Source organism: Procambarus clarkii, chromosome 1 (genome assembly GCF_040958095.1).
Source record: "Procambarus clarkii isolate CNS0578487 chromosome 1, FALCON_Pclarkii_2.0, whole genome shotgun sequence".
Taxonomy (NCBI): Eukaryota; Metazoa; Arthropoda; class Malacostraca; order Decapoda; family Cambaridae; genus Procambarus; species Procambarus clarkii.
In genome coordinates this window covers 10,226,856-10,253,850 of record NC_091150.1, presented here as the reverse complement: position 1 = coordinate 10,253,850, position 26,995 = coordinate 10,226,856, and the positions used below count along the sequence as shown (strand labels likewise).

The 26,995-nt window shown below is 47.1% G+C and overlaps 1 protein-coding gene across 1 annotated transcript in view; it reads right to left on the bottom strand.

The window, feature by feature from the left end:
* Positions 1-2,406: 2,406 nt before the first annotated feature.
* LOC138357424 (uncharacterized) overlaps positions 2,407-26,995 on the bottom strand; it is a 94,681-nt gene continuing 70,092 nt past the window's right edge. Inside the window, exons 4-5 of the mRNA XM_069314306.1 lie at positions 6,816-6,936; positions 2,407-5,996 (exon numbers count right to left, since the gene is read on the bottom strand). Of these exons, the coding sequence (XP_069170407.1) occupies positions 2,407-5,996; positions 6,816-6,936 (3,711 nt within the window). The remainder of the gene's footprint in view (positions 5,997-6,815; positions 6,937-26,995) is intronic.

Genomic DNA, 26,995 nt, shown 5'->3' with positions numbered 1-26,995 from the left:
AAAATTCCGGCCGACCAAGCTGGCGCCTTCTCAAATCCTTGTATGTGACTAATGTATCTCTATGTATTTTAAATACAACTAAACCAAACACCTTACAGTGTTACACTTAAATGAAGAAATTATGGTTTTAAGGTGATTGATCACCTCAGCTGGATGACGAGTAGGATGGATGTCATTACCACCTAAATAAATAATGGTTAGATGGTGAGGCCACTCTAACGCAGGTGTTAGTGTAGAATTGTTATAAAAGTTATGAGCTGTTGCTCCTGGTGACCTAAAGATTCTTACTTCAGTATGAGGTATAGGTCTAAGTGTTGTGGGAAATTGACTGTGTCCCACGAGTGCTACCTTATACATGAGGTGTAAGTAGCAATGACTTGGTGTGACTTATGCTAACCTATGTGTTACGCTGCCGGTAAACACAATTAATTAAAATGGTTAGTCTAGACTACTTCACACGGTGATTAGTTATTACTTATTAGTATGTATATATTTATATTTTATGTTTATCCGGTTCGATAAGGACCATAATGTGGGATATCTGGGGCTTGACTCAATTTATTAAATTATTAAATTAATGAAAACAATTACGAAGGACCAGCCACTTTTAAGAAAAGAGGGAAACTAATAAAAAGTGATCATTAGGAACACAAGGAAGAACCAGTGTCTATGGATAAATATTATGAAGCATAATCACTTAAATAATTAATAGGCTGAATAGTTAATTAATTTAAATCAAAGCCTCAAACACCTACATTGGGGGGGGGGTATTGCTAGAACTTCATATACGTCTAGGAACTAGTGTGGTTCGTGCACCAGTTCATTGTGTAATAACTAATCTTATGACCAAATTAAAGAATTTATAGAAGATTATCACCAGAAATTATAAAGATTATTAGCATCAGAAATAAATCATTCAAATAAACACAGATTATCTCCAATGTACATGATGAGCATCCGATCAGATAAAATGATGTATAAATAATGAATTTTAGAGTAAATAAATGAGTACAAAAAAGTCTTAGCTTTTAAACGATTTCAATGACATCATTCACGCCACATCCTCGTGATCTCCGGAATTCCTCGTAGAAACACATAGAGGTGAATAACAGGAAGTTAGGTAACAGCTCGTTGACTCCTCACATGCGAGCTGTAATATAAGGGATATTACGTAGCATTGAAATAGGCTAATTAAATCTCTACATTCATGAAAATGGAAAATAAATTTGATATGGTACTAACGTTGGATTTGTTATGGTCGCTCGATATAACGACAAGCTGCCCCGACATATACAATCTCTAATGATGCATCAAAAGGGAACTATATACTTATCTAAGGTACAAATTATGTTGAAGCTTGCCGATACTGTTACGGCCCTCTCGGGTCGCAACTGGATTCGTACTCTGATGTCGTTAGAGGAAGTTGTATCCGGCTCCAAGCCAGTAGTGGCGTTCAAGGGATGAGATCCGTGATGCAAGTAACTTAAAGGGGAAGGGAAATAAAGTTAAGAACTTAAGATTATAATTGTTTCCATCACCAATAAATAATATAATAAAAGAGTACACAGGGGGAGGGGTATTAACACTGTACACAATCGTCTTCTCCTGAAGACTCTGGATCCAAGCTCTCGGTGCTTTCGTGGCCTCACAACGAATCCTTTGAGAAGCTGAGTCTACCCCGGCCACAGGCCAGCCAAAACACAGTTCCACTGGGGGCACCGCCGTGGAGGCCGTCAACCACAAGTCCAGCAGGTTCCGAATCAGCAACGCTGGTCAGGCCACTCCACGAGCGATACTAGGGTAGCGCCCTAGTCAGGAGCCTCGTGTGATACCACAAATCACTCTCCTGTCCTCAATACCCCAGTGGTCAATCGTCTCCAGCAGTTGGTCCCGGGTAAGACAATCTTTCTACTGCCACTTCACTGGCAGGGTAACACCACAGTGTTCTTCCGGGAGGCGACTCACAGCTGCTGTAGCAAAGCACAAGGTATGGGGACGGCTGCCTTGGGTAGACTCACTCAACTTCCATCACAGCAGTCCCAGGTCGACTCTGTAAGCATCAATAACAGGGACACTAAAACACCTCACTTACAGGCTCAGGCACAAACGCCCGACATATCCACTCCATAGATGGCGTTGTAGTCTGAGCACCACCTCACCAGAGGTCAGCAGCGGCGGTGTTGTGAGCTGAACCGGACTGGAAACTGGCCCTTGTGGCCAGTACACCTTGTCCTCACCAGGCGTCGTCGTCCATTTGGTGGGGGTTTCGGGAGCTGACCCACAGATGGCGCGGTTGCCACTGCTCCTTGCTCGGACGCTGGATCCGGGTCCGTAACACCTCCCCACCAAAAGGAATTTGGTTTGGGTTTCTATAAAAGAGAAGGCAAACCAAATTAGTACGTGGATCTAGATGCGAGATAATGCATCAGCTACTACGTTGTCCACCCCTTTGATGTGTTCAATCTGGAGGGGATATTGTTGCAGATGTAGACTCCATCTGGTGAGCCTGAGGTTCTTTTGCCTAAACTGAGCCAGGAACTTTAGAGGGTTATGGTCGGTCCGTACTAATATAGGATGACCATTACTTGTTAGATACACCTCAAAGTGCTGGACGGAATTAACTAAGGCCAACGTTTCTTTTTCTATGACTGAGTAGTTAAGCTGGCTGGGGGTGAACTTCTTAGAATGATAGGCCACAGGATGTTCCACCCCTTTTTCGTCCGTCTGGGATAATACGGACCCCAGGCCATAGTCAGAAGCGTCGACCGTCAGGATAAATCTATCCTCAAAGCTCGGGGACTTGAGGATTGGAGAAGAGATTAGAATTGCTTTGAGACTCTCAAATGCCTTCTGGCAATTCTCATTCCATATTAATTTCACCCCCTTTTTCAACAGATTAGTCAGGGGGGCGGCGATGGAGGAAAAATTAGGGACAAACTTACGATAGAAACCAGCCATACCAAGGAAATGCAAGATGTCCTTCCTGGTAGCTGGTGTAGGATACTGGACTATTGCCTCTACCTTGCTGGCCTTCGGCGCAATCCATCCTCCTCCAACCTTATGACCTAAGAAGATGACAGAGGTTCTGGCAAACTCAGATTTATGCAGGTTAACCACCAATCCTGACTGGAGCATGGCCTTGAAGAAATCCTCTATGTGACGCAGATGATTCTGCCAATCTACATCATATATTAATACATCATCGATGTAGACTAAGGTGTTTTCCACGTCACGCAACACAGTACCCATCAGTCTCTGGAAAGTGGAGGCTGCGTTTTTCATCCCGAATGGCATCACCTGACATTCAAACAGCCCGTCGGGAGTCACAAATGCAGATATGGGTTTGGCCTTTTCCGTGAGGGGAACTTGCCAATAGCCCTTGAACAGGTCAAATTTAGTCAGGTAACGAGCTTTACCTATGGCATCCAGACATTCCTCTACCCTGGGGAGAGGGTAGGTATCTGCTACTGTGACCTTATTCACCTGGCGATAATCAATACAAAGACGGTATTTCTTACCAGGTTTGGGCACTAGTAGTATCGGGGATGACCATGGGCTCGTGCTCGGGGCTATAAGATGGTGTTTCAGCATGTAATCTACCTCCTCTTTCACCACCCGTTTCTTCAGTGGGTTGAGACGGTACGGGTGTTGGTTTATAGGTCGGACTCCTTCCTCCAACTCGGCATCATGCCTTAGGACAGATGTTAATCCTGGAACATCTTCGAAGATAGGTTTGTATTTCCGAATCATCTGCAGCAATGATGATTGATGTCCTTCGGCCACGTGTGTCAACTTTGCCTGCAAGTTTAACAGAATGTCTGAGTTAGCTAACACCTCCTCTTCCTCCTCAATGTCATCATTTGTGGTCACTAAGGTTACGGGGAGTGTATCCCGACCCTCGTATTTCTTGATCATATTAACATGAACCAAAGTTTCTTTCTTCCGGCGGTCGGGAGTACTAAGAAGGTAATTGAGATTAGTAACCTTCTTTACAACCGGGTAGGGACCTACGAATCTGGCGCTCAAACTTCCAGTTATTGTAGGAGTACATACCAAAACCAGATCTCCTACTTGGAACTCTATTTGCTTGGTCCTTCTATCATACCTGTTCTTGATAGTTTTTTGTGTATTTTCCAAGGTTCTTGTAGCCATCTCCCAGGCTGAGAACAGCCGTCCTTTATTTGTAGACAACCAGTCCACCATGTCCTCGTTGGTTTCCTCGTCCAGCCAATGGTCTCGTGCCACCTCTAAGGGACCTCTTACTGAGTGACCAAAGATCATCTCGAATGGGGAGATTCCTAGGGATTCATTGGGCACTGATCTTACCGCAAATAGGAGGTAGGGCAGGTCTTCAACCCACTTACTCTGCCTGTCGTAGCAAAACTTCCGAAGCATGCCCTTCAACGTCTGGTGAAATCGCTCCAAAGCTCCTTGAGACTCGGGATGGTAGGCACTAGAGGTAACCTGTCGGATTCCCAGGTCGGCGATCTGTTGGCGAAACAAATGGGACATGAAGTTAGATCCCTGGTCCGTCTGAATGGTCTTGGGAAGACCGTATCGTGAGATGAACCAGAGCAATTGTTTCACCAAGACCTTAGCAGTGATGGTCTTAAGGGGGATCGCTTCTGGGTACCTACTAACCCGATCTAGTATCGTTAGCAAATACTGCACCCCTGAGGTAGCAGGCGGAAGTGGGCCTACTATATCCAAGATGAGGTGTTCGAAGGGCTCACCTAATGATGGAATGGGGTATAAAGGGGCTTTGGGGACAGGCTGGTTCGCTTTCCCGGCCACCTGGCAGGCGTGGCAGGTTTTGCAGAAACGACGTACGTCCTCCTTCATATGCGGCCAGTAGAAACTCTTGGCTAGGCGTTGGAAAGTCTTAGAGATCCCACCATGTCCAGCAAATTTATTAGAATGGGCCGTTTCTAACAGCTTAGATCTGAACACGGCTGGGACGACTATCTGGTCACCTACCGCACTTGACTGGTGGTATTTCGGAGGATGCCAGCGACACAGTACATCACTTGACCACACATACAGATCCCCTCCTTTCGTAGGAGAGTCTACGGTGTTGGCCAACTTCCGTACCTGAGGGTCCTTCTTCTGTTCCTCTATCAGATGGGCTCGAGTCCAGTGTTCAGGAACCGGCATCTGGACGGGCGGGACTGGTGTATGGCTACTCGTAACCTGTGGGATAGGAGGAGAGTCAAACAAAGTGTTTAGATCTAGTGGTGCATGGAGGTGCGCCTGAGACCTGGTTTGCACTGCTGCGATAGGACTGGTCTCTTCATGTCCTGGATTATCCACTACCAGGGGACAGTTGGGTAACAATCCTAGGGCTAAGTCATTGGCTAATATTACGTCAATCCCCTTTATGGGAAGACTATCCACCACGGCCAACCGACACTCACCTTTGAAGTGCTGAGAGTCTAGATGCACTTGTACCAATGGGGCAACGTACAAGGTGGAAGAGAATCCACCCAGGATTACCTTCTGCATCTCATTCGCCGATATACCTTCGGGTAATGATGTTTCCAGAATTAGAGACTGGGCCGCTCCACTGTCTCTAAGTATTACCACAGGCTTACTTGAAAGGCCACTGGCTACATGCCCTTGGGAGGTATATGGGGCGAACAATCCTTTCCTCTTCTCTAGGGTGGATGTCGGTGGTACTATACTGTTCATCAGCATGACTTCCCTACGGGGATTATTACCTGTACTGCTACGACACTTCGCAGCAATATGTCCTCTCTTGCCGCAGGTCCAACACAATACATCCCTTTTCGGACTAATCATCCGAGGACTATCTGAGGTTGACTTGGCGGCACTTCGAGGGGCAGTTTTATCCTCCGGTTTATGTCTGGCCGGATATCTGGAGTAGGTCTTCGGGACGTACCTAGCAGATGGCCTATGAGTCTGGATATATTCCTCAGCCATTGTGGCTGCTGCACTCAAGGTCTCTACCTGCTGTTCCTCTAGATACGTCTTCAGGTCTCCAGACAAACAATCCTTGAAGTCCTCTAGCAGTATAAGCTGCTCGAGGTCTTCTTTGGTCTCCACCTTCCGAGAGGCACACCATTCCTGAAAAAGTCGCTCCTTGATTGTGGCGAATTCGGTGAACGTGTGCTCTGAGGTCTTTTTCAGGTTTCGGAACTTCTGCCTGTATGCCTCAGGTACCAATTGGTACGCCATGAGCACAACTTTCTTCACCTTGTCATAATCGCCGGAGTCCTCAAGGGATAACGTGGAGTAGGCGATTTGGGCCTTCCCAGTCAAGACTGACTGTATCATGATGGCCCAATTCTCCCTTGGCCACTCCAAAGAGGCAGCGACTTTCTCGAAGGCTGCAAAGAACTTCGAAACTTCCCTCTCATTGAATTTGGGGACCATTTTGATGTTCCTTACCGGATCGAAACCGCTGGTGTCCGTAGTTGGCCTCCGACCACCGCCTAATCGCAATACTTCTAGTTCATGTTGTCTCTCTCTTTCCTCTCTGTCTCGTCGTACTTGCCTGTCTCGTTCTTCTCTTTCTCTTTCTCGTTCTTCTCGCTCTCGTTTCTCTTCTCTTTCTCTTTCTCGTTTCTCTTCTCTTTCTCGTTCTTCTCTTTCTCGTTTCTCTTCTCTTTCTCGTTCTTCTCGTTCTCGTTTCTCTTCTCTTTCTCTTTCTGCTTTCCTTTCTTCTAATTCTAAACGTCTCATCTCTAATTCTTTATCTTGTCTCTCTCGTTCCATTTCTAATTTCTTCCATTCTATTTCACGATTTATCTCCAGGGCACGCATTTTGACTGTAAGAAAGCTAATATTAAGCTCACCTGCATCACTGTCAATGTCACTGCCCTTATCTTCCTTTTCCGTGGAAGCTATTTCCTCACCTTCCTTAATACTAGGAGGCACGCCTTCCTGTTTCTCCTCTGCCTTCAAGTGCCGGTGAACCTTGGACAAGATCTCCACACGGGAATCACTGGCACGGATCTTGATCTCCAGGTAGGCGCTCACTAGTCCAAGCTCTGGTTTGCTCAGATATTTTAATCTGGCAAGACAGTCCACTCTGTTCAGAAAAGCCTGAACATCGTCCAGATCATCGATGGTAGCTTTTTCTGCCACTGTCACAGATGGAACACTCAACTAGCACTTAACACACTGCTTACACGTTAGCACTTAACGCACCGAGCACTGTTCTACGCCAATATTGCACTTTATCGCACCTGGCACCTCACTTGCCAATATTGGACGTAATTACCTCAGGCACCGCACTACACAATATTGCACCGAATCCCAGCGAACACTTCGCTCTACAATATTGCACGGAATCACGCCGAGCACCGCACTACACGATATTGCACTTAATCGCTTAATCACAGCGAGCACCGCACTGCACAATATCGCACTTAGTCACTCTTGAGCACCGCACAGGACGTATAACGTCACAATCGTCACACACAAGGGAGTTATATACAGGGATTACGCCACTTCACCACCCCTGTCAAACATACTTAACAAGGGGACGGATCCCACTGGGGATGCCAATTATGTTACGGCCCTCTCGGGTCGCAACTGGATTCGTACTCTGATGTCGTTAGAGGAAGTTGTACCCGGCCCCAAGCCAGTAGTGGCTTTCAAGGGATGAGATCTGTGACGCAAGTAACTTAAAGGGGAAGGGAAATAAAGTTAAGAACTTAAGATTATAATTGTTTCCATCACCAATAAATAATATAATAAAAGAGTACACAGGGGGAGGGGTATTAACACTGTACACAATCGTCTTCTCCTGAAGACTCTGGATCCAAGCTCTCGGTGCTTTCATGGCCTCACAACGAATCCTTTGAGAAGCTGAGTCTACCCCGGCCACAGGCCAGCCAAAATACAGTTCCACTGGGGGCACCGCCGTGGAGTCCGTCAACCACAAGTCCAGCAGGTCTGCTGGCAGGTTCCGAATCAGCAACGCTGGTCAGGCCACTCCACGAGCGATACTAGGGTAGCGCCCTAGTCAGGAGCCTCGTGTGATACCACAAATCACTCTCCTGTCCTCAATACCCCAGTGGTCAATCGTCTCCAGCAGTCGGTCCCGGGTAAGACAATCCTTCTACTGCCACTTCACTGACAGGGTAACACCACAGTGTTCTTCCGGGAGGCGACTCACAGCTGCTGTAGCAAAGCACAAGGTATGGGGACGGCTGCCTTGGGTAGACTCACTCAACTTCCATCACAGCAGTCCCAGGTCGACTCTGTAAGCAGACACGTCATCAATAACAGGGACACTAAAACACCTCACTTACAGGCTCAGACACAAACGCCCGACATATCCACTCCATAGATGGCGTTGTAGTCTGAGCACCACCTCACCAGAGGTCAGCAGCGGCGGTGTTGTGAGCTGAACCGGACTGGAAACTGGCCCTTGTGGCCAGTACACCTTGTCCTCACCAGGCGTCGTCGTCCATTTGGTGGGGGTTTCGGGAGCTGACCCACAGATGGCGCGGTTGTCACTGCTCCGTGCTCGGACGCTGGATCCGGGTCCGTAACAGATACCGCGTCTCAAACTCAAACTTCTGCAATGTCGTACATGTGGTTGATAGCTTGGCTTGAATATCGACGCGTTATTAGTTGGCCGGTCACAACAGATCACGTAGAACAATAATAACTCATTCTGTGTTGGGTAACAGTGTAATTCTTGCTGATAATCTCAACGTCACATATCTCAGACTCTGACGCCACGACCTTGTTGCTCAATTCCGCAACACGAGACTTCCTCGCCACACACAATGGCGTCTCGATCCACAATGGCTTCTCCCTCCTCTCCAATCCGCGTCCTGCATTCGCCACAGAAATTATTTATCACGAATAATATTATTTTGCGCAATTGTGCCTGAAAGACTTTAATAAAGACTGGGTTGTAATTCTAGGGATTTAAATATTATTACTTTCTCGTCTTATGGTATTAAACAAGAAATGGAGAAGATTTTAGTTTTCTCCATGGCATTCACGCGTGACGGTAAAATTATTACTTGATAACAATTGTAACTAAAAACTCTCGATTTAGAATTATTTGTGAGTTATGTTATCCATAAATAATTATCACACGGAATACTGATGATTTTAGAGAAACACATTCAATGCTCTACCACACTGGATATAAATGTGTTTAACTAGGTATAATCAGACGCAATACTGGTGCTTGGTTTCGTAAGAATTCCAGTATCCATATGCAGATATAATAGTTAGTTCATGTGAACATGAACTACATTTAGTAACTACAGTAGTTAGTATATTTTAATACTAATTTATTGTAATACAATACTATTGTATTAGTGTTGGAAATTTCCAACAGGTGTAGCCACCTGGTGATAGTACTGGTGTAGTTATCTGGTGATGGTACTGGTGTAGTTACCTGGTGATGGTTGTGGTGTATAGCCACCTAGTGATGGTATTGGTGTAGCTACCTGGTGATGGTAGTGGTGTAGCTAACTGGTGAGGGTAGTGGTGTAGCTACCTGGTGATGGTAGTGGTGTAGCCACCTGGTGATGGTAGTGGTGTAGCTACCTGGTGATGGTAGTGGCGTAGCTACCTGGTGATGGTAGTGGTGTAGCCACCTGGAGATGGCACTGGTGTAGCTATCTGGTTATGGTAATGGTGTAGCCACCTGGTGATGGTTGTGGTGTAGCCACCTGGTGATGGTAGTGGTGTAGCTACATGGTGATGGTAGAGGTGTAGTTACCTGCTGATGGTAGTGATGTAGCCACCTGGTGATGGGAGTGATGTAGCTATCTGGTGATGTTAGTGGTGTAGCCACCTGGTGATGTTAGTGGTGTAGCTACCTGGTGATAGTAGTGGTGCAGCCACCTGGTGATGGTAGTGGTGTACCCACCTGGTGATAGTAGTGGTGCAGCCATTTGGTGATATTAGTGGTGTAGCCACCAGGTAATGGTAGTGTAGTAGCCACCTGGTGATAGTGGTGTAGCCACCTGCTGATGGTAGTGGTGTAGCTACCTGATGATGGTAGTGGTGTAGCTACCTGGTGATGGTAGTGATGTAGCCCCCTGGTGATGGTAGTGTTGTAGCCACCTGATGATGGTAGTGGTGTAGCAACCAGGTAATGGTAGTGGTGTAGCCACTTGGTGATGGTAGTGGTGTAGCCACGTGGTGATGGTAGTGGTGTAGCCACCTGGTGATGGTAGTGGTGTAGCTACCTGGTGATGGTAGTGGTGTAGCTACCTGGTGATGGTAGTGGTGTAGCTACCTGGTGATGGTAGTGATGTAGCCCCCTGGTGATGGTAGTGGTGTAGCTACCTGGTGATGGTAGTGGTGTAGCCACCTGTTGATGGTAGTGGTGTAGCTACCTAGTGATGTTAGTGGTGTTGTTTCCTGGTGATGGTAGTGGTGTAGCTACCTGGTGATTGTAATGGTGTTACTACATGATGATGGTAGTGTTGTAGCTACCTGGTGATTGTAGTGGTGTAGCTACCTGGTGATTGTAGTGGTGTTACTACATGATGATGGTAGTGTTGTAGCTACCTGGTGATGGTAGTGGTGTAGCTACCTGGTGATGGTAGTGGTGTAGCTACCTGGTGATGGTAGTGTTGTAGCCACCTGGTGATGGTAGTGGTGTAGCTACCTGGTGATGGTAGTGGTGCAGCTACCTGGTGATGGTAGTGGTGTGGCCATCTGGTGACGGTAGTGGTGTAGCCACCTGGTAATGGTTGTGGTGTAGCTACATGGTGATGGTAGTGGAGTAGCTACCTGGTGATTGTAGTGGTGTTACTACATGGTGATTGTAGTGGTGTTACTACATGGTGTTGGGATCGAACTGTCGAGAACCCAACACATTTAATTTAGGTTTATTCTGAGTGTTTATCCTATGTTTCGTTGTACTATACGGGGTACATGAATCTGATCAGGTGTCAGCCTCAGCCGGACCTATTGTCAGGTGCGACACACTTTGTGCTGAGGTCTGACAAAGGACAAGAAAATAAGATTGTATAAAAACATCATCATGGATATATTCGGATATATCTCTAACCACCTTATATACAATATATTACGTGTATATATATTAAGGCATTGTACGCAAGTACAGTTATATATATATATATATTGAGAGAGAGAGACACTGCGACCATGAAATGGTCGTCTCTTGTCCGATTGTGCTTCCCACTTATAAAGTCATCCACTTGTCCGTAATTAGGACCACAATTCGGACACTGTGTGTTACCTCAACGTCTCTAACTATCAATGACGGGTGCCTTCCACGACCTCAGAGACGTTTACCATGCCGCTAAGTCCTCACGTCCGTTTCCTTTGGTGAGGGTGGAGCATACTGGAACAGTTGGGTCAGTTGGTCAAACATCCGAAAATGACGACAGCATGTTGACTGAATGGAGGGGAGTAGAGGTCTGTCTCTCCACATGCTCCGGCCAGCACACGTTACCTCGCCCGGTGGTTCTGATTGGCTAACCGAAATTCCCGCCACCGGACGAGCCAATCCGTGCTGACCGTGAATGACCTCCATGATCGTTAACCTCGTTCTTCCTGTAATAATGAACGTATTTCTATTAAATAACCGTGTCTTTATGCGACGAAATAACACGATACGATATATCGTAACAATGGTGATTGTAGTATTGTAGCCATCTGGTGATAGTAGTGGTGTAGCTACCTGGTGATGGTAGTGGTGTAGCTACCTGGAGATGGTAGTGGTGTAGCCACCTGGTGATGGCACTGGTGTAGCTACCTGGTGGTGGTAGTGATGAAGCTACCTGGTGATGGTAGTGGTGTACCTACCTGGTGATGGTAGTGTTGTATCCACCTGGTGGTGGTTGTGGGAACCGACCTGTGAGATTTATATTTATTTAATTTATATGAATTTATATTTACGTTAATTTATATACTTCGATAGCAATATGTATAATGATAAGTGAACTGTATTTCTGCAATAATCTCATAATCTCACAAATCGATCCTCTACACATTAGGGGGGGTTATTAAATTAATATATATGCAGCCAATCAAACTACAGTATTAACTACATACATTGAAAAGGTTCCTTATCTTATAGTACAGCAGGTTAGTCCACCAGGTATAACTAGGGTGTAGACACCAAATTATCCTCTTTGAGGTAGCTTCCATATCACCCAGTAACTGGTGCACAAATCTTGCTTCCTCGTCTTGACCTGTCAAAAGTGCGCTAGCTGTGAAGCCAGATACCTATATATGACAAGTATATCAGAGAAAACAGTACATGGAACATGAAGACCTGGCTTAATTACCTTTAGTTTGAGGCTTCCATGTGATCTAACCGGGTCACCCTATATAATGACATTAATGGCCACTAATGATAAATAATGGGTTTCGGATAGACTTAACTTGAATTGTAGACATCGTGTTGGAGATGGTACCTTTGGTTTCCATAACACTACGTCCAAGTAAATTTAACAGGAGCCGTATTTGCTCCCGTGTGCCTCTGGTCTCGTATACACAATGGCTGTTTAACACTCCATACTATTGACGTTACTGGCCGACATTGTCCAGAATGATAGGAGCTAAATTTGCTCCACACGTCTCGGAGGTGACACAACAATGGCTCCCTCCTTCCTCCCTGACGCCTGCCTACTTGTCCAGATTTCAGAACGTGATAGAAGGATCACATTTACTCTACTTTAATATTGATAATTAAGTTAATTTATATAAGATGTTTTATGATGGTAAAGTCCAAAGACTAATGTATTTAAGAACAATTCCCAGCAAAATAGCTGGTGAATTATAATAGTATGTGGTGATGATATCCCGTTTTCCTTAGACGGTAATTCCACTACAAGTTACGTTTTCTATGGGTAACTTGTTTATACAACACAGCTATTATCTGTATGATATAAAATGGTGTCGGATTTTCCGACATAATTCCCCAGGGGGCTGCTCACGGGTCGAAGTCCTCTTTAGAACAGACGAACACCGATACTCCTCCTTCAAATTATAGTTAGTAATCACACATTTGTGCGTCTGTTCGTGCAGGACGGATGTCCCGTACTAGAGTTGAAGGGGTTAGAAGTCTAATGCGATTTCATTTCCCTGTCAACTCTTGAAAGGCTAATATTCAAGCCTTATTACATATTATTTAACCCAGAAGACTGGATGTGATCAAGTACTACAGTCAAGTATGATTCAGGGACTGCAGTGAGATCAGTGACATTAGATATAACTTGAAGTTTGTTCAGGTAACTGGTCACTGATATATAAACACTGAGGCCCATGGAATACATCTTGATTAAATAATAAATGTATCAAATCAGTCATCAGATTTATTGGGGTTTAATTTAGTTAATTGATTCAGAAGATTGAATAGCTCATCATTAAAGTAAAGTATGGTTCTGAGACTGCAGTGGGTTCAGTGACATTGGTCGCAGTGACTTGTAGCTGTTTTAGGCTACTGTTCACTGATTTGCCACTGAGGCCTCATGAACTCATCTCCAGCTTTAAATGATGATACTAACATCAACCTCTGTTACTATAGTCAGCTGTAATCTCCTTAGTATAATGCTACTGGAGAAATATAATCAGCTGACAAATTTAGATTTCTACTGGTATTGTTTATCTGCAGGTATAGGTCTCCTCAGGCTTGATACTGGGCCTGAGAGTAATTTGCCTCCTGCAGAGTTTAACATGGTTATACCCTGATATTTAGTAGGGCTACCGATGAACCGATGACAATAGTCTGTCCCAACAAGGACAGCCATTTGGCATTTGATTTGCTCAAATTTACCTGCAGCTGCTTGATAATAGCTTTCCAGGTCAGCATAATCAACTTGAGATTGTTGTGACAAATCTTCACATTTCTTGATCTGTCTTGTTAAGTGGCCTTTAAGACCTGCAAGGGTTCTTTTCATTCTCCCTGCATTATCCATCCTGGCTAGTTGGTGAAGCCTTGTGGGACTTGTACTTGGGCTGCTCATAATACTGAACAAACACTAATGGTAGCCTAGGGTAAATTCTGAACTCACTAGGCAATAATCCTACCTCTACTAGAGGTTAGCACTTAAAATTAATACACATTATATATATACAATCATCCACACTAATGATTTGAGTGATAAACCAGTGTCACTGGAAGTACCTTTAGGTTAGCTCTTCTATATCACCCTAGGATGGTAGAGACACTAATTAATCACTCAAAGGTGTAATGATCATAAGTAATTTATTATATATACAACTCAACTCGAGTTGATAAAAATTACACCCAAAATAGGGTCTGGACCATTCATTAATGGTGTTAGGTTAATCAATATAGTACAACTGACTATGGTAATAATGGGACTAGGATGAACGATAATAGTTCAACTAGTCAATGGTTTTATCCTACCATGTTGTGGGTTGGCAATTAGTAAATATTATACTGTGATCACTAGTGCAATATATATTAAATAATTCTCTATTTTGGAGAAATAATATACACAATTATTAATAATAGCCTCTTAATTAGCCTCTATAAAACTTCTAATATTATCAAGAAGTATTAAATATTATTAGTGACCTCGCGAAATAAACTCCACAAAATTCGTAGATAATCTCTCGCGAAATGTAACACCACGAAATCCGTGAACAATCTCGCGACACAGTCACTAATTTGGCTGGTTTCAATATTAGCGCTGTCATTTCACGAAATAACACGCCACCAAATATCTGTGGGTGTGCATGAAACCGCTGACGAAGCTGAACTCAGCTGAGGGAGGCTCCTGAGCTCCCTCGAGGCTACGCTGCCGTCTTTGACTGGCTGGCCTTGTTTAAATAACACTGCACTAGTTTATTTAATGAATCCACTGGTTAACTGGTTCATCCGGTACTAAGATGACCAAATGTGGGTTCATAGGACCAAATAATCCGGTTCGAAGGACCAAATAATGTGGGAACCGACCTGTGAGATTTATATTTATTTAATTTATATGAATTTATATTTACGTTAATTTATATACTTCGATAGCAATTTGTATAATGATAAGTGAACTGTATTTCTGCAATAATCTCATAATCTCACAAATCGATCCTCTACACATTAGGGGGGGTTATTAAATTAATATATATGCAGCCAATCAAACTATAGTATTAACTACATACATTGAAAAGGTTCCTTATCTTATAGTACAGCAGGTTAGTCCACCAGGTATAACTAGGGTGTAGACACCAAATTATCCTCTTTGAGGTAGCTTCCATATCACCCAGTAACTGGTGCACAAATCTTGCTTCCTCGTCTTGACCTGTCAAAAGTGCGCTAGCTGTGAAGCCAGATACCTATATATGACAAGTATATCAGAGAAAACAGTACATGGAACATGAAGACCTGGCTTAATTACCTTTAGTTTGAGGCTTCCATGTGATCTAACCGGGTCACCCTATATAATGACATTAATGGCCACTAATGATAAATAATGGGTTTCGGATAGACTTAACTTGAATTGTAGACATCGTGTTGGAGATGGTACCTTTGGTTTCCATAACACTACGTCCAAGTAAATTTAACAGGAGCCGTATTTGCTCCCGTGTGCCTCTGGTCTCGTATACACAATGGCTGTTTAACACTCCATACTATTGACGTTACTGGCCGACATTGTCCAGAATGATAGGAGCTAAATTTGCTCCACACGTCTCGGAGGTGACACAACAATGGCTCCCTCCTTCCTCCCTGACGCCTGCCTACTTGTCCAGATTTCAGAACGTGATAGAAGGATCACATTGACTCTACTTTAATATTGATAATTAAGTTAATTTATATAAGATGTTTTATGATGGTAAAGTCCAAAGACTAATGTATTTAAGAACAATTCCCAGCAAAATAGCTGGTGAATTATAATAGTATGTGGTGATGATATCCCGTTTTCCTTAGACGGTAATTCCACTACAAGTTACGTTTTCTATGGGTAACTTGTTTATACAACACAGCTATTATCTGTATGATATAAAATGGTGTCGGATTTTCCGACAGTGGTAGTAGTGTAGCTACCTGGAGATGGTAGTGGTGTAGCCACCTGGTGATGGTAGTGGTGTAGCTACCTGGTGATGGTAGTGGTGTAGCTACCTGGTGATTGTAGTGGTGTAGCCACCCGGTGATGGCACTGGTGTAGCCACCTGGTGATGGTAGTGATGAAGCTACCTGGTGATGGTAGTGGTGTACCTACCTGGTGATGGTAGTGTTGTATCCACCTGCTGGTGGTAGTAGTGTAGCTACCTGGAGATGGTAGTGGTGTAGCCACCTGGTGATGGTAGGGGTGTAGCTTACTGGTGATGGTAGTGGTGTAGCCACCTGGTGATTGTAGTGATATAGCTACCTGGTGATGGTACTGGTGTACCTACCTGGTAATGGTAGTGGTGTAGCAACCTGGTGATGGTACTAGTGTAGTTACCTGGTGATGGTAGTGGTGTAGCTACCTGGTGATGGTAGTCGTGTAGCCACCTAGTGATGGAACTGGTGTAGTTGCCTGGTGATGGTAATAGTGTAGCCACCTGGTGATGGTAGTGGTGTAGCCACCTGAAAGTTGTAGTGGTGTAGCCACACGGTGATGGTAGTGGTGTAGCTTCCTGGTGATGGTATTGGTGTAGCCACCTGGTGATGGTAGTGATGTAGCTACCTGGTGATGTTAGTGGTGTAGCTACCTGGTGAGGGTAGTGGTGTAGCCACCTGGTGATGGTAGTGATGAAGCTACCTGGTGATGGTAGTGGTGTAGCCACCTGGTGATGGTAGTGATGAAGCTACCTGGTGATGGTAGTGTTGTATCCACCTGGTGGTGGTAGTAGTGTAGCTACCTGGAGATGGTAGTGGTGTAGCCACCTGGTGATGGTAGTGGTGTAGCTACCTGGTGATGGTAGTAGTGTAGACACCTGAAGATAGTAGTGGTGTAGCCACCTGGTGATGGTAGATGTGTAGCCACCTGGTGATGGTAGTGGTGTAGCCATCAGGTGAGGGTAGTAGTGTTACCACCTGGTGATAGTAGTGGTGTAGCCATTTGGTGATATTAGTGATGTAGCCACCAGGTAATGATAGTGTAGTAGCCACCTGGTGATGGTAGTGGTGTAGCCACCTGGTGATGGTAGTGGTGTAGCTACCTGGTGATGGTAGTGGTGTAGCTACCTGAAAGTTGTAGTGGTGTAGCCACACGGTGATGGTAGTGGTGTAGCTTCCTGGTGATGGTATTGGTGTAGCCACCTGGTGATGGTAGTGATGTAGCTACCTGGTGATGGTAGTGGTGAAGCTACCTGGTGATGGTAGTGATGTAGCCACCTGGTGATGGTAGTGGTGTAGCTACCTGGTGATGGTAGTGGTGTAGCCACCTGGTGATGGTAGTGATGTAACCACCTGGTGATGTTAGTGGTGTAGCCACCTGGTGATGGTGGTGTTGTAACCACCTGGTGATGGTTGTGGTGTAGCCACCTGGTGATGGTAGTGGTGCAGCCACCTGGCGATGGTAGTGGTGTAGCCACCTGGTGATGGTAGTGGTGTAGCCACCTGGTGATGGTAGATGTGTAGCCACCTGGTGATGGCAGTGGTGTAGCCATCAGGTGAGGGTAGTAGTGTTACCACCTGGTGATAGTAGTGGTGTAGCCATTTGGTGATATTAGTGATGTAGCCACCAGGTAATGATAGTGTAGTAGCCACCTGGTGATGGTAGTGGTGTAGCCACCTGGTGATGGTAGTGGTGTAGCTACCTGGTGATGGTAGTGGTGTAGCTACCTGGTGATGGTATTGGTGGAGCTACCTGGTGATGGTAGTAGTGTAGCCACCTTGTGATGGTAGTGGTGTAGCCACCTGGTGATGGTAGTGGTGTAGCTACCTAGTGATGGTAGTGGTGTAGCCACCTGGTGATGGTAGTGGTGTAGCCACCTGGTGATGGTAGATGTGTAGCCACCTGGTGATGGTAGTGGTATAGCCATCAGGTGAGGGTAGTAGTGTTGCCACCTGGTGATAGTAGTGGTGTAGCCATTTGGTGATATTAGTGATGTAGCCACCAGGTAATGGTAGTGTAGTAGCCACCTGGTGATGGTAGTGGTGTAGCCACCTGGTGATGTTAGTGGTGTAGCCACCAGATAATGGTAGTGGTGTAGCCACCTGGTGATGGTAGTGGTGTAGCCACCTGGTGATGGTAGTGGTGTAGCTACCTGGTGATGGTAGTGGTGTAGCTACCTGGTGATGGTATTGGTGGAGCTACCTGGTGATGGTAGTAGTGTAGCCACCTTGTGATGGTAGTGGTGTAGCCACCTGGTGATGGTAGTGGTGTAGCTACCTAGTGATGGTAGTGGTGTAGCCACCTGGTGATGGTAGTGGTGTAGCCACCTAGAGATGGTAGATGTGTAGCCACCTGGTGATGGTAGTTGTGTAGCCATCAGGTGAGGGTAGTAGTGTTGCCACCTGGTGATAGTAGTGGTGTAGCCATTTGGTGATATTAGTGATGTAGCCACCAGTTATGGTAGTGTAGTAGCCACCTAGTGATGGTAGTGGTGTAGCCACCTGCTGATGGTAGTGGTGTAGCCACCTGCTGATGGTAGTGGTGTAGCTACCTGATGATGGTTGTGGTGTAGCTACCTGGTGATGGTAGTGGTGTAGCTAGCAGGTAATGGTAGTGGTGTAGCCACCTGGTGATGGTAGTGGTGTAGCCACTTGGTGATGGTAGTGTTGTAGCTAATTGGTGATGGTAGTGGTGTAGCGACCTGGTGATGGTAGTGGTGTAGCTACCTGATGATGGTAGTGGTGTGGCCACCTAGTGATGGTAGTGGTGTTGTTTCCTGGTGATGGTAGTGGTGTAGCCACCTGGTGATGGTAGTGGTGTAGCTACCTGGTGATGGTAGTGGTGTAGCTACCTGGTGATGGTAGTGGTGTAGCCACCTGGTGATATTAGTGATGTAGCCACCAGTTATGGTAGTGTAGTAGCCACCTAGTGATGGTAGTGGTGTAGCCACCTGCTGATGGTAGTGGTGTAGCCACCTGCTGATGGTAGTGGTGTAGCTACCTGATGATGGTTGTGGTGTAGCTACCTGGTGATGGTAGTGGTGTAGCTAGCAGGTAATGGTAGTGGTGTAGCCACCTGGTGATGGTAGTGGTGTAGCCACCTGGTGATGGTAGTGTTGTAGCTAATTGGTGATGGTAGTGGTGTAGCGACCTGGTGATGGTAGTGGTGTAGCTACCTGATGATGGTAGTGGTGTGGCCACCTAGTGATGGTAGTGGTGTTGTTTCCTGGTGATGGTAGTGGTGTAGCTACATGGTGAAGGTAGTGGTGTAGCTACCTGGTGATTGTAGTGGTGTTACTTCATGATGATGGTAGTGTTGTAGCTACCTGGTGATGGTACTGGTGTAGCTACCTGGTGATGGTAGTGGTGCAGCTACCTGGTGATAGTAGTGGTGTAGCCACCTGGTGATGGTAGTGGTATACCTACCTGGTGATGGCAGTGTTATATCCACCTGGTGGTGGTAGTAGTGTAGCTACCTGGAGATGGTAGTGGAGTAGCCAGCTGGTGATGGTAGTGGTGTAGCCACCTGGTGACGGCACTGGTGTAGCCACCTGGTGATGGTAGTGATGAAGCTACGTGGTGATGGTAGTGGTGTACCTACCTGGTGATGGTAGTGTTGTATCCACCTGGTGGTGGTAGTAGTGTAGCTACCTGGAGATGGTAGTGGTGTAGCCACCTGGTGATGGTAGTGGTGTAGCTACCTGGTGATGGTAGTGGTGTAGCTACCTGGTGATGGTAGTGGTGTAGCCACCTGGTGATGGTAGTGGTGTAGCCACCTGGTGATGGCACTGGTGTAGCCACCTGGTGATGGCAGTGATGACGCTACCTGGTGATGGTAGTGGTGTACCTACCTGGTGATAGTAGTGTTGTATCCACCTTGTGGTGGTAGTCGTGTAGCTACCTGGAGATGGTAGGGGTGTAGCTTTCTGGTGATGGTAGTGGTGTAGCCACCTGGTGATTGTAGTGATATAGCTACCTGGTGATGGTACTGGGGTACCTACCTGGTGATGGTAGTGGTGAAGCAACCTGGTGATGGTACTGGTGTAGTTACCTGGTGATGGTAGTGGTGTAGCTACCTAGTGATGGTAGTCGTGTAGCCACCTAGTGATGGAACTGGTTTAGTTACCTGGTGATGGTACTGGTGTAGTTGCCTGGTGATGGTAGTGGTGTAGCCACCTGGTGATGGTAGTGGTGTAGCCACCTGAAAATTGTAGTGGTGTAGCCACCTGGTGATGGTAGTGGTGTAGCCACCTGGTGATGGTAGTGGAGTAGCTACCTGGTGATGGTAGTGGTGTAGCTACCTGGTGATGGTATTGGTGGAGCTACCTGGTGATGGTAGTAGTGTAGCCACCTTGTGATGGTAGTGGTGTAGCCACCTGGTGATGGTAGTGGTGTAGCTACCTAGTGATGGTAGTGGTGTAGCCACCTGGTGATGGTAGTGGTGTAGCCACCTAGAGATGGTAGATGTGTAGCCACCTGGTGATGGTAGTGGTGTAGCCATCAGGTGAGGGTAGTAGTGTTGCCACCTGGTGATAGTAGTGGTGTAGCCATTTGGTGATACTAGTGATGTAGCTACCAGTTATGGTAGTGTAGTATCCACCTAGTGATGGTAGTGGTGTAGCCACCTGCTGATGGTAGTGGTGTAGCCACCTGCTGATGGTAGTGGTGTAGCTACCTGATGATGGTTGTGGTGTAGCTACCTGGTGATGGTAGTGGTGTAGCTAGCAGGTAATGGTAGTGGTGTAGCCACCTGGTGATGGTAGTGGTGTAGCCACCTGGTGATGGTAGTGTTGTAGCTAATTGGTGATGGTAGTGGTGTAGCGACCTGGTGATGGTAGTGGTGTAGCTACCTGATGATGGTAGTGGTGCAGCTACCTGGTGATAGTAGTGGTGTAGCCACCTGGTGATGGTAGTGGTGTACCTACCTGGTGATGGCAGTGTTATATCCACCTGGTGGTGGTAGTAGTGTAGCTACCTGGAGATGGTAGTGGAGTAGCTACCTGGTGATGGTAGTGGTGCAGCTACCTGGTGATAGTAGTGGTGTAGCCACCTGGTGATGGTAGTGGTGTACCTACCTGGTGATGGCAGTGTTATATCCACCTGGTGGTGGTAGTAGTGTAGCTACCTGGAGATGGTAGTGGAGTAGCCAGCTGGTGATGGTAGTGGTGTAGCCACCTGGTGACGGCACTGGTGTAGCCACCTGGTGATGGCACTGGTGTAGCCACCTGGTGATGGTAGTGATGAAGCTACCTGGTGATGGTAGTGGTGTACCTACCTGGTGATAGTAGTGTTGTATCCACCTGGTGGTGGTAGTCGTGTAGCTACCTGGAGATGGTAGGGGTGTAGCTTTCTGATGATGGTAGTGGTGTAGCCACCTGGTGATTGTAGTGATATAGCTACCTGGTGATGGTACTGGTGTACCTACCTGGTGATGGTAGTGGTGTAGAGACCTGGTGATGGTACTGGTGCAGTTACCTGGTGATGGTAGTGGTGTAGCTACCTAGTGATGGTAGTCGTGTAGCCACCTAGTGATGGAACTGGTTTAGTTACCTGGTGATGGTACTGGTGTAGTTGCCTGGTGATGGTAGTGGTGTAGCCACCTGGTGATGGTAGTGGTGTAGCCACCTGAAAATTGTAGTGGTGTAGCCACCTGGTGATGGTAGTGGTGTAGCCACCTGAAAATTGTAGTGGTGTAGCTACCTGGTGATGGTAGTGGTGTAGCTACCTGGTGATGGTATTGGTGGAGCTACCTGGTGATGGTAGTAGTGTAGCCACCTTGTGATGGTAGTGGTGTAGCCACCTGGTGATGGTAGTGGTGTAGCTACCTAGTGATGGTAGTGGTGTAGCCACCTGGTGATGGTAGTGGTGTAGCCACCTAGAGATGGTAGATGTGTAGCCACCTGGTGATGGTAGTGGTGTAGCCATCAGGTGAGGGTAGTAGTGTTGCCACCTGGTGATAGTAGTGGTGTAGCCATTTGGTGATATTAGTGATGTAGCCACCAGTTATGGTAGTGTAGTAGCCACCTAGTGATGGTAGTGGTGTAGCCACCTGCTGATGGTAGTGGTGTAGCCACCTGCTGATGGTAGTGGTGTAGCTACCTGATGATGGTTGTGGTGTAGCTACCTGGTGATGGTAGTGGTGTAGCTAGCAGGTAATGGTAGTGGTGTAGCCACCTGGTGATGGTAGTGGTGTAGCCACCTGGTGAGGGTAGTGTTGTAGCTAATTGGTGATGGTAGTGGTGTAGCCACCTGGTGATGGTAGTGGTGTACCTACCTGGTGATGGCAGTGTTATATCCACCTGGTGGTGGTAGTAGTGTAGCTACCTGGAGATGGTAGTGGAGTAGCCAGCTGGTGATGGTAGTGGTGTAGCCACCTGGTGACGGCACTGGTGTAGCCACCTGGTGATGGCACTGGTGTAGCCACCTCGTGATGGTAGTGATGAAGCTACCTGGTGATGGTAGTGGTGTACCTACCTGGTGATAGTAGTGTTGTATCCACCTGGTGGTGGTAGTCGTGTAGCTACCTGGAGATGGTAGGGGTGTAGCTTTCTGATGATGGTAGTGGTGTAGCCACCTGGTGATTGCAGTGATATAGCTACCTGGTGATGGTACTGGTGTACCTACCTGGTGATGGTAGTGGTGTAGCAACCTGGTGATGGTACTGGTGTAGTTACCTGGTGATGGTAGTGGTGTAGCTACCTAGTGATGGTAGTCGTGTAGCCACCTAGTGATGGAACTGGTTTAGTTACCTGGTGATGGTACTGGTGTAGTTGCCTGGTGATGGTAGTGGTGTAGCCACCTGGTGATGGTAGTGGTGTAGCCACCTGAAAATTGTAGTGGTGTAGCCACCTGGTGATGGTAGTGGTGTAGCCACCTGAAAATTGTAGTGGTGTAGCTACCTAGTGATGGTAGTGGTGTAGCTACCTGGTGATGGTATTGGTGGAGCTACCTGGTGATGGTAGTAGTGTAGCCACCTTGTGAAGGTAGTGGTGTAGCCACCTGGTGATGGTAGTGGTGTAGCTACCTAGTGATGGTAGTGGTGTAGCCACCTGGTGATGGTAGTGGTGTAGCCACCTAGAGATGGTAGATGTGTAGCCACCTGGTGATGGTAGTGGTGTAGCCATCAGGTGAGGGTAGTAGTGTTGCCACCTGGTGATAGTAGTGGTGTAGCCATTTGGTGATATTAGTGATGTAGCCACCAGTTATGGTAGTGTAGTAGCCACCTAGTGATGGTAGTGGTGTAGCCACCTGCTGATGGTAGTGGTGTAGCCACCTGCTGATGGTAGTGGTGTAGCTACCTGATGATGGTTGTGGTGTAGCTACCTGGTGATGGTAGTGGTGTAGCTAGCAGGTAATGGTAGTGGTGTAGCCACCTGGTGATGGTAGTGGTGTAGCCACCTGGTGATGGTAGTGTTGTAGCTAATTGGTGATGGTAGTGGTGTAGCGACCTGGTGATGGTAGTGGTGTAGCTACCTGATGATGGTAGTGGTGTGGCCACCTAGTGATGGTAGTGGTGTTGTTTCCTGGTGATGGTAGTGGTGTAGCTACATGGTGAAGGTAGTGGTGTAGCTACCTGGTGATTGTAGTGGTGTTACTTCATGATGATGGTAGTGTTGTAGCTACCTGGTGATGGTACTGGTGTAGCTACCTGGTGATGGTAGTGGTGCAGCTACCTGGTGATAGTAGTGGTGTAGCCACTTGGTGATGGTAGTGGTGTACCTACCTGGTGATGGCAGTGTTATATCCACCTGGTGGTGGTAGTAGTGTAGCTACCTGGAGATGGTAGTGGAGTAGCCAGCTGGTGATGGTAGTGGTGTAGCCACCTGGTGACGGCACTGGTGTAGCCACCTGGTGATGGCACTGGTGTAGCCACCTGGTGATGGTAGTGATGAAGCTACCTGGTGATGGTAGTGGTGTACCTACCTGGTGATAGTAGTGTTGTATCCACCTGGTGGTGGTAGTCGTGGAGCTACCTGGAGATGGTAGGGGTGTAGCTTTCTGATGATGGTAGTGGTGTAGCCACCTGGTGATTGTAGTGATATAGCTACCTGGTGATGGTACTGGTGTACCTACCTGGTGATGGTAGTGGTGTAGAGACCTGGTGATGGTACTGGTGCAGTTACCTGGTGATGGTAGTGGTGTAGCTACCTAGTGATGGTAGTCGTGTAGCCACCTAGTGATGGAACTGGTTTAGTTACCTGGTGATGGTACTGGTGTAGTTGCCTGGTGATGGTAGTGGTGTAGCCACCTGGTGATGGTAGTGGTGTAGCCACCTGAAAATTGTAGTGGTGTAGCCACCTGGTGATGGTAGTGGTGTAGCCACCTGAAAATTGTAGTGGTGTAGCTACCTGGTGATGGTAGTGGTGTAGCTACCTGGTGATGGTATTGGTGGAGCTACCTGGTGATGGTAGTAGTGTAGCCACCTTGTGATGGTAGTGGTGTAGCCACCTGGTGATGGTAGTGGTGTAGCTACCTAGTGATGGTAGTGGTGTAGCCACCTGGTGATGGTAGTGGTGTAGCCACCTAGAGATGGTAGATGTGTAGCCACCTGGTGATGGTAGTGGTGTAGCCATCAGGTGAGGGTAGTAGTGTTGCCACCTGGTGATAGTAGTGGTGTAGCCATTTATTGATATTAGTGATGTAGCCACCAGTTATGGTAGTGTAGTAGCCACCTAGTGATGGTAGTGGTGTAGCCACCTGCTGATGGTAGTGGTGTAGCCACCTGCTGATGGTAGTGGTGTAGCTACCTGATGATGGTTGTGGTGTAGCTACCTGGTGATGGTAGTGGTGTAGCTAGCAGGTAATGGTAGTGGTGTAGCCACCTGGTGATGGTAGTGGTGTAGCCACCTGGTGATGGTAGTGTTGTAGCTAATTGGTGATGGTAGTGGTGTAGCCACCTGGTGATGGTAGTGGTGTACCTACCTGGTGATGGCAGTGTTATATCCACCTGGTGGTGGTAGTAGTGTAGCTACCTGGAGATGGTAGTGGAGTAGCCAGCTGGTGATGGTAGTGGTGTAGCCACCTGGTGACGGCACTGGTGTAGCCACCTGGTGATGGCACTGGTGTAGCCACCTGGTGATGGTAGTGATGAAGCTACCTGGTGATGGTAGTGGTGTACCTACCTGGTGATAGTAGTGTTGTATCCACCTGGTGGTGGTAGTCGTGTAGCTACCTGGAGATGGTAGGGGTGTAGCTTTCTGATGATGGTAGTGGTGTAGCCACCTGGTGATTGCAGTGATATAGCTACCTGGTGATGGTACTGGTGTACCTACCTGGTGATGGTAGTGGTGTAGCAACCTGGTGATGGTACTGGTGTAGTTACCTGGTGATGGTAGTGGTGTAGCTACCTAGTGATGGTAGTCGTGTAGCCACCTAGTGATGGAACTGGTTTAGTTACCTGGTGATGGTACTGGTGTAGTTGCCTGGTGATGGTAGTGGTGTAGCCACCTGGTGATGGTAGTGGTGTAGCCACCTGAAAATTGTAGTGGTGTAGCCACCTGGTGATGGTAGTGGTGTAGCCACCTGAAAATTGTAGTGGTGTAGCTACCTGGTGATGGTAGTGGTGTAGCTACCTGGTGATGGTATTGGTGGAGCTACCTGGTGATGGTAGTAGTGTAGCCACCTTGTGATGGTAGTGGTGTAGCCACCTGGTGATGGTAGTGGTGTAGCTACCTAGTGATGGTAGTGGTGTAGCCACCTGGTGATGGTAGTGGTGTAGCCACCTAGAGATGGTAGATGTGTAGCCACCTGGTGATGGTAGTGGTGTAGCCATCAGGTGAGGGTAGTAGTGTTGCCACCTGGTGATAGTAGTGGTGTAGCCATTTGGTGATATTAGTGATGTAGCCACCAGTTATGGTAGTGTAGTAGCCACCTAGTGATGGTAGTGGTGTAGCCACCTGCTGATGGTAGTGGTGTAGCCACCTGCTGATGGTAGTGGTGTAGCTACCTGATGATGGTTGTGGTGTAGCTACCTGGTGATGGTAGTGGTGTAGCTAGCAGGTAATGGTAGTGGTGTAGCCACCTGGTGATGGTAGTGGTGTAGCCACCTGGTGATGGTAGTGTTGTAGCTAATTGGTGATGGTAGTGGTGTAGCGACCTGGTGATGGTAGTGGTGTAGCTACCTGATGATGGTAGTGGTGTGGCCACCTAGTGATGGTAGTGGTGTTGTTTCCTGGTGATGGTAGTGGTGTAGCTACATGGTGAAGGTAGTGGTGTAGCTACCTGGTGATTGTAGTGGTGTTACTTCATGATGATGGTAGTGTTGTAGCTACCTGGTGATGGTACTGGTGTAGCTACCTGGTGATGGTAGTGGTGCAGCTACCTGGTGATAGTAGTGGTGTAGCCACCTGGTGATGGTAGTGGTGTACCTACCTGGTGATGGCAGTGTTATATCCACCTGGTGGTGGTAGTAGTGTAGCTACCTGGAGATGGTAGTGGAGTAGCCAGCTGGTGATGGTAGTGGTGTAGCCACCTGGTGAGCGCACTGGTGTAGCCACCTGGTGATGGTAGTGATGAAGCTACGTGGTGATGGTAGTGGTGTACCTACCTGGTGATGGTAGTGTTGTATCCACCTGGTGGTGGTAGCAGTGTAGCTACCTGGAGATGGTAGTGGTGTAGCCACCTGGTGATGGTAGTGGTGTAGCTACCTGGTGATGGTAGTGGTGTAGCTACCTGGTGATGGTAGTGGTGTAGCCACCTGGTGATGGTAGTGGTGTAGCCACCTGGTGATGGCACTGGTGTAGCCACCTGGTGATGGTAGTGATGAAGCTACCTGGTGATGGTAGTGGTGTACCTACCTGGTGATAGTAGTGTTGTATCCACCTGGTGGTGGTAGTCGTGTAGCTACCTGGAAATGGTAGGGGTGTAGCTTTCTGGTGATGGTAGTGGTGTAGCCACCTGGTGATTGTAGTGATATAGCTACCTGGTGATGGTACTGGTGTACCTACCTGGTGATGGTAGTGGTGTAGCAACCTGGTGATGGTACTGGTGTAGTTACCTGGTGATGGTAGTGGT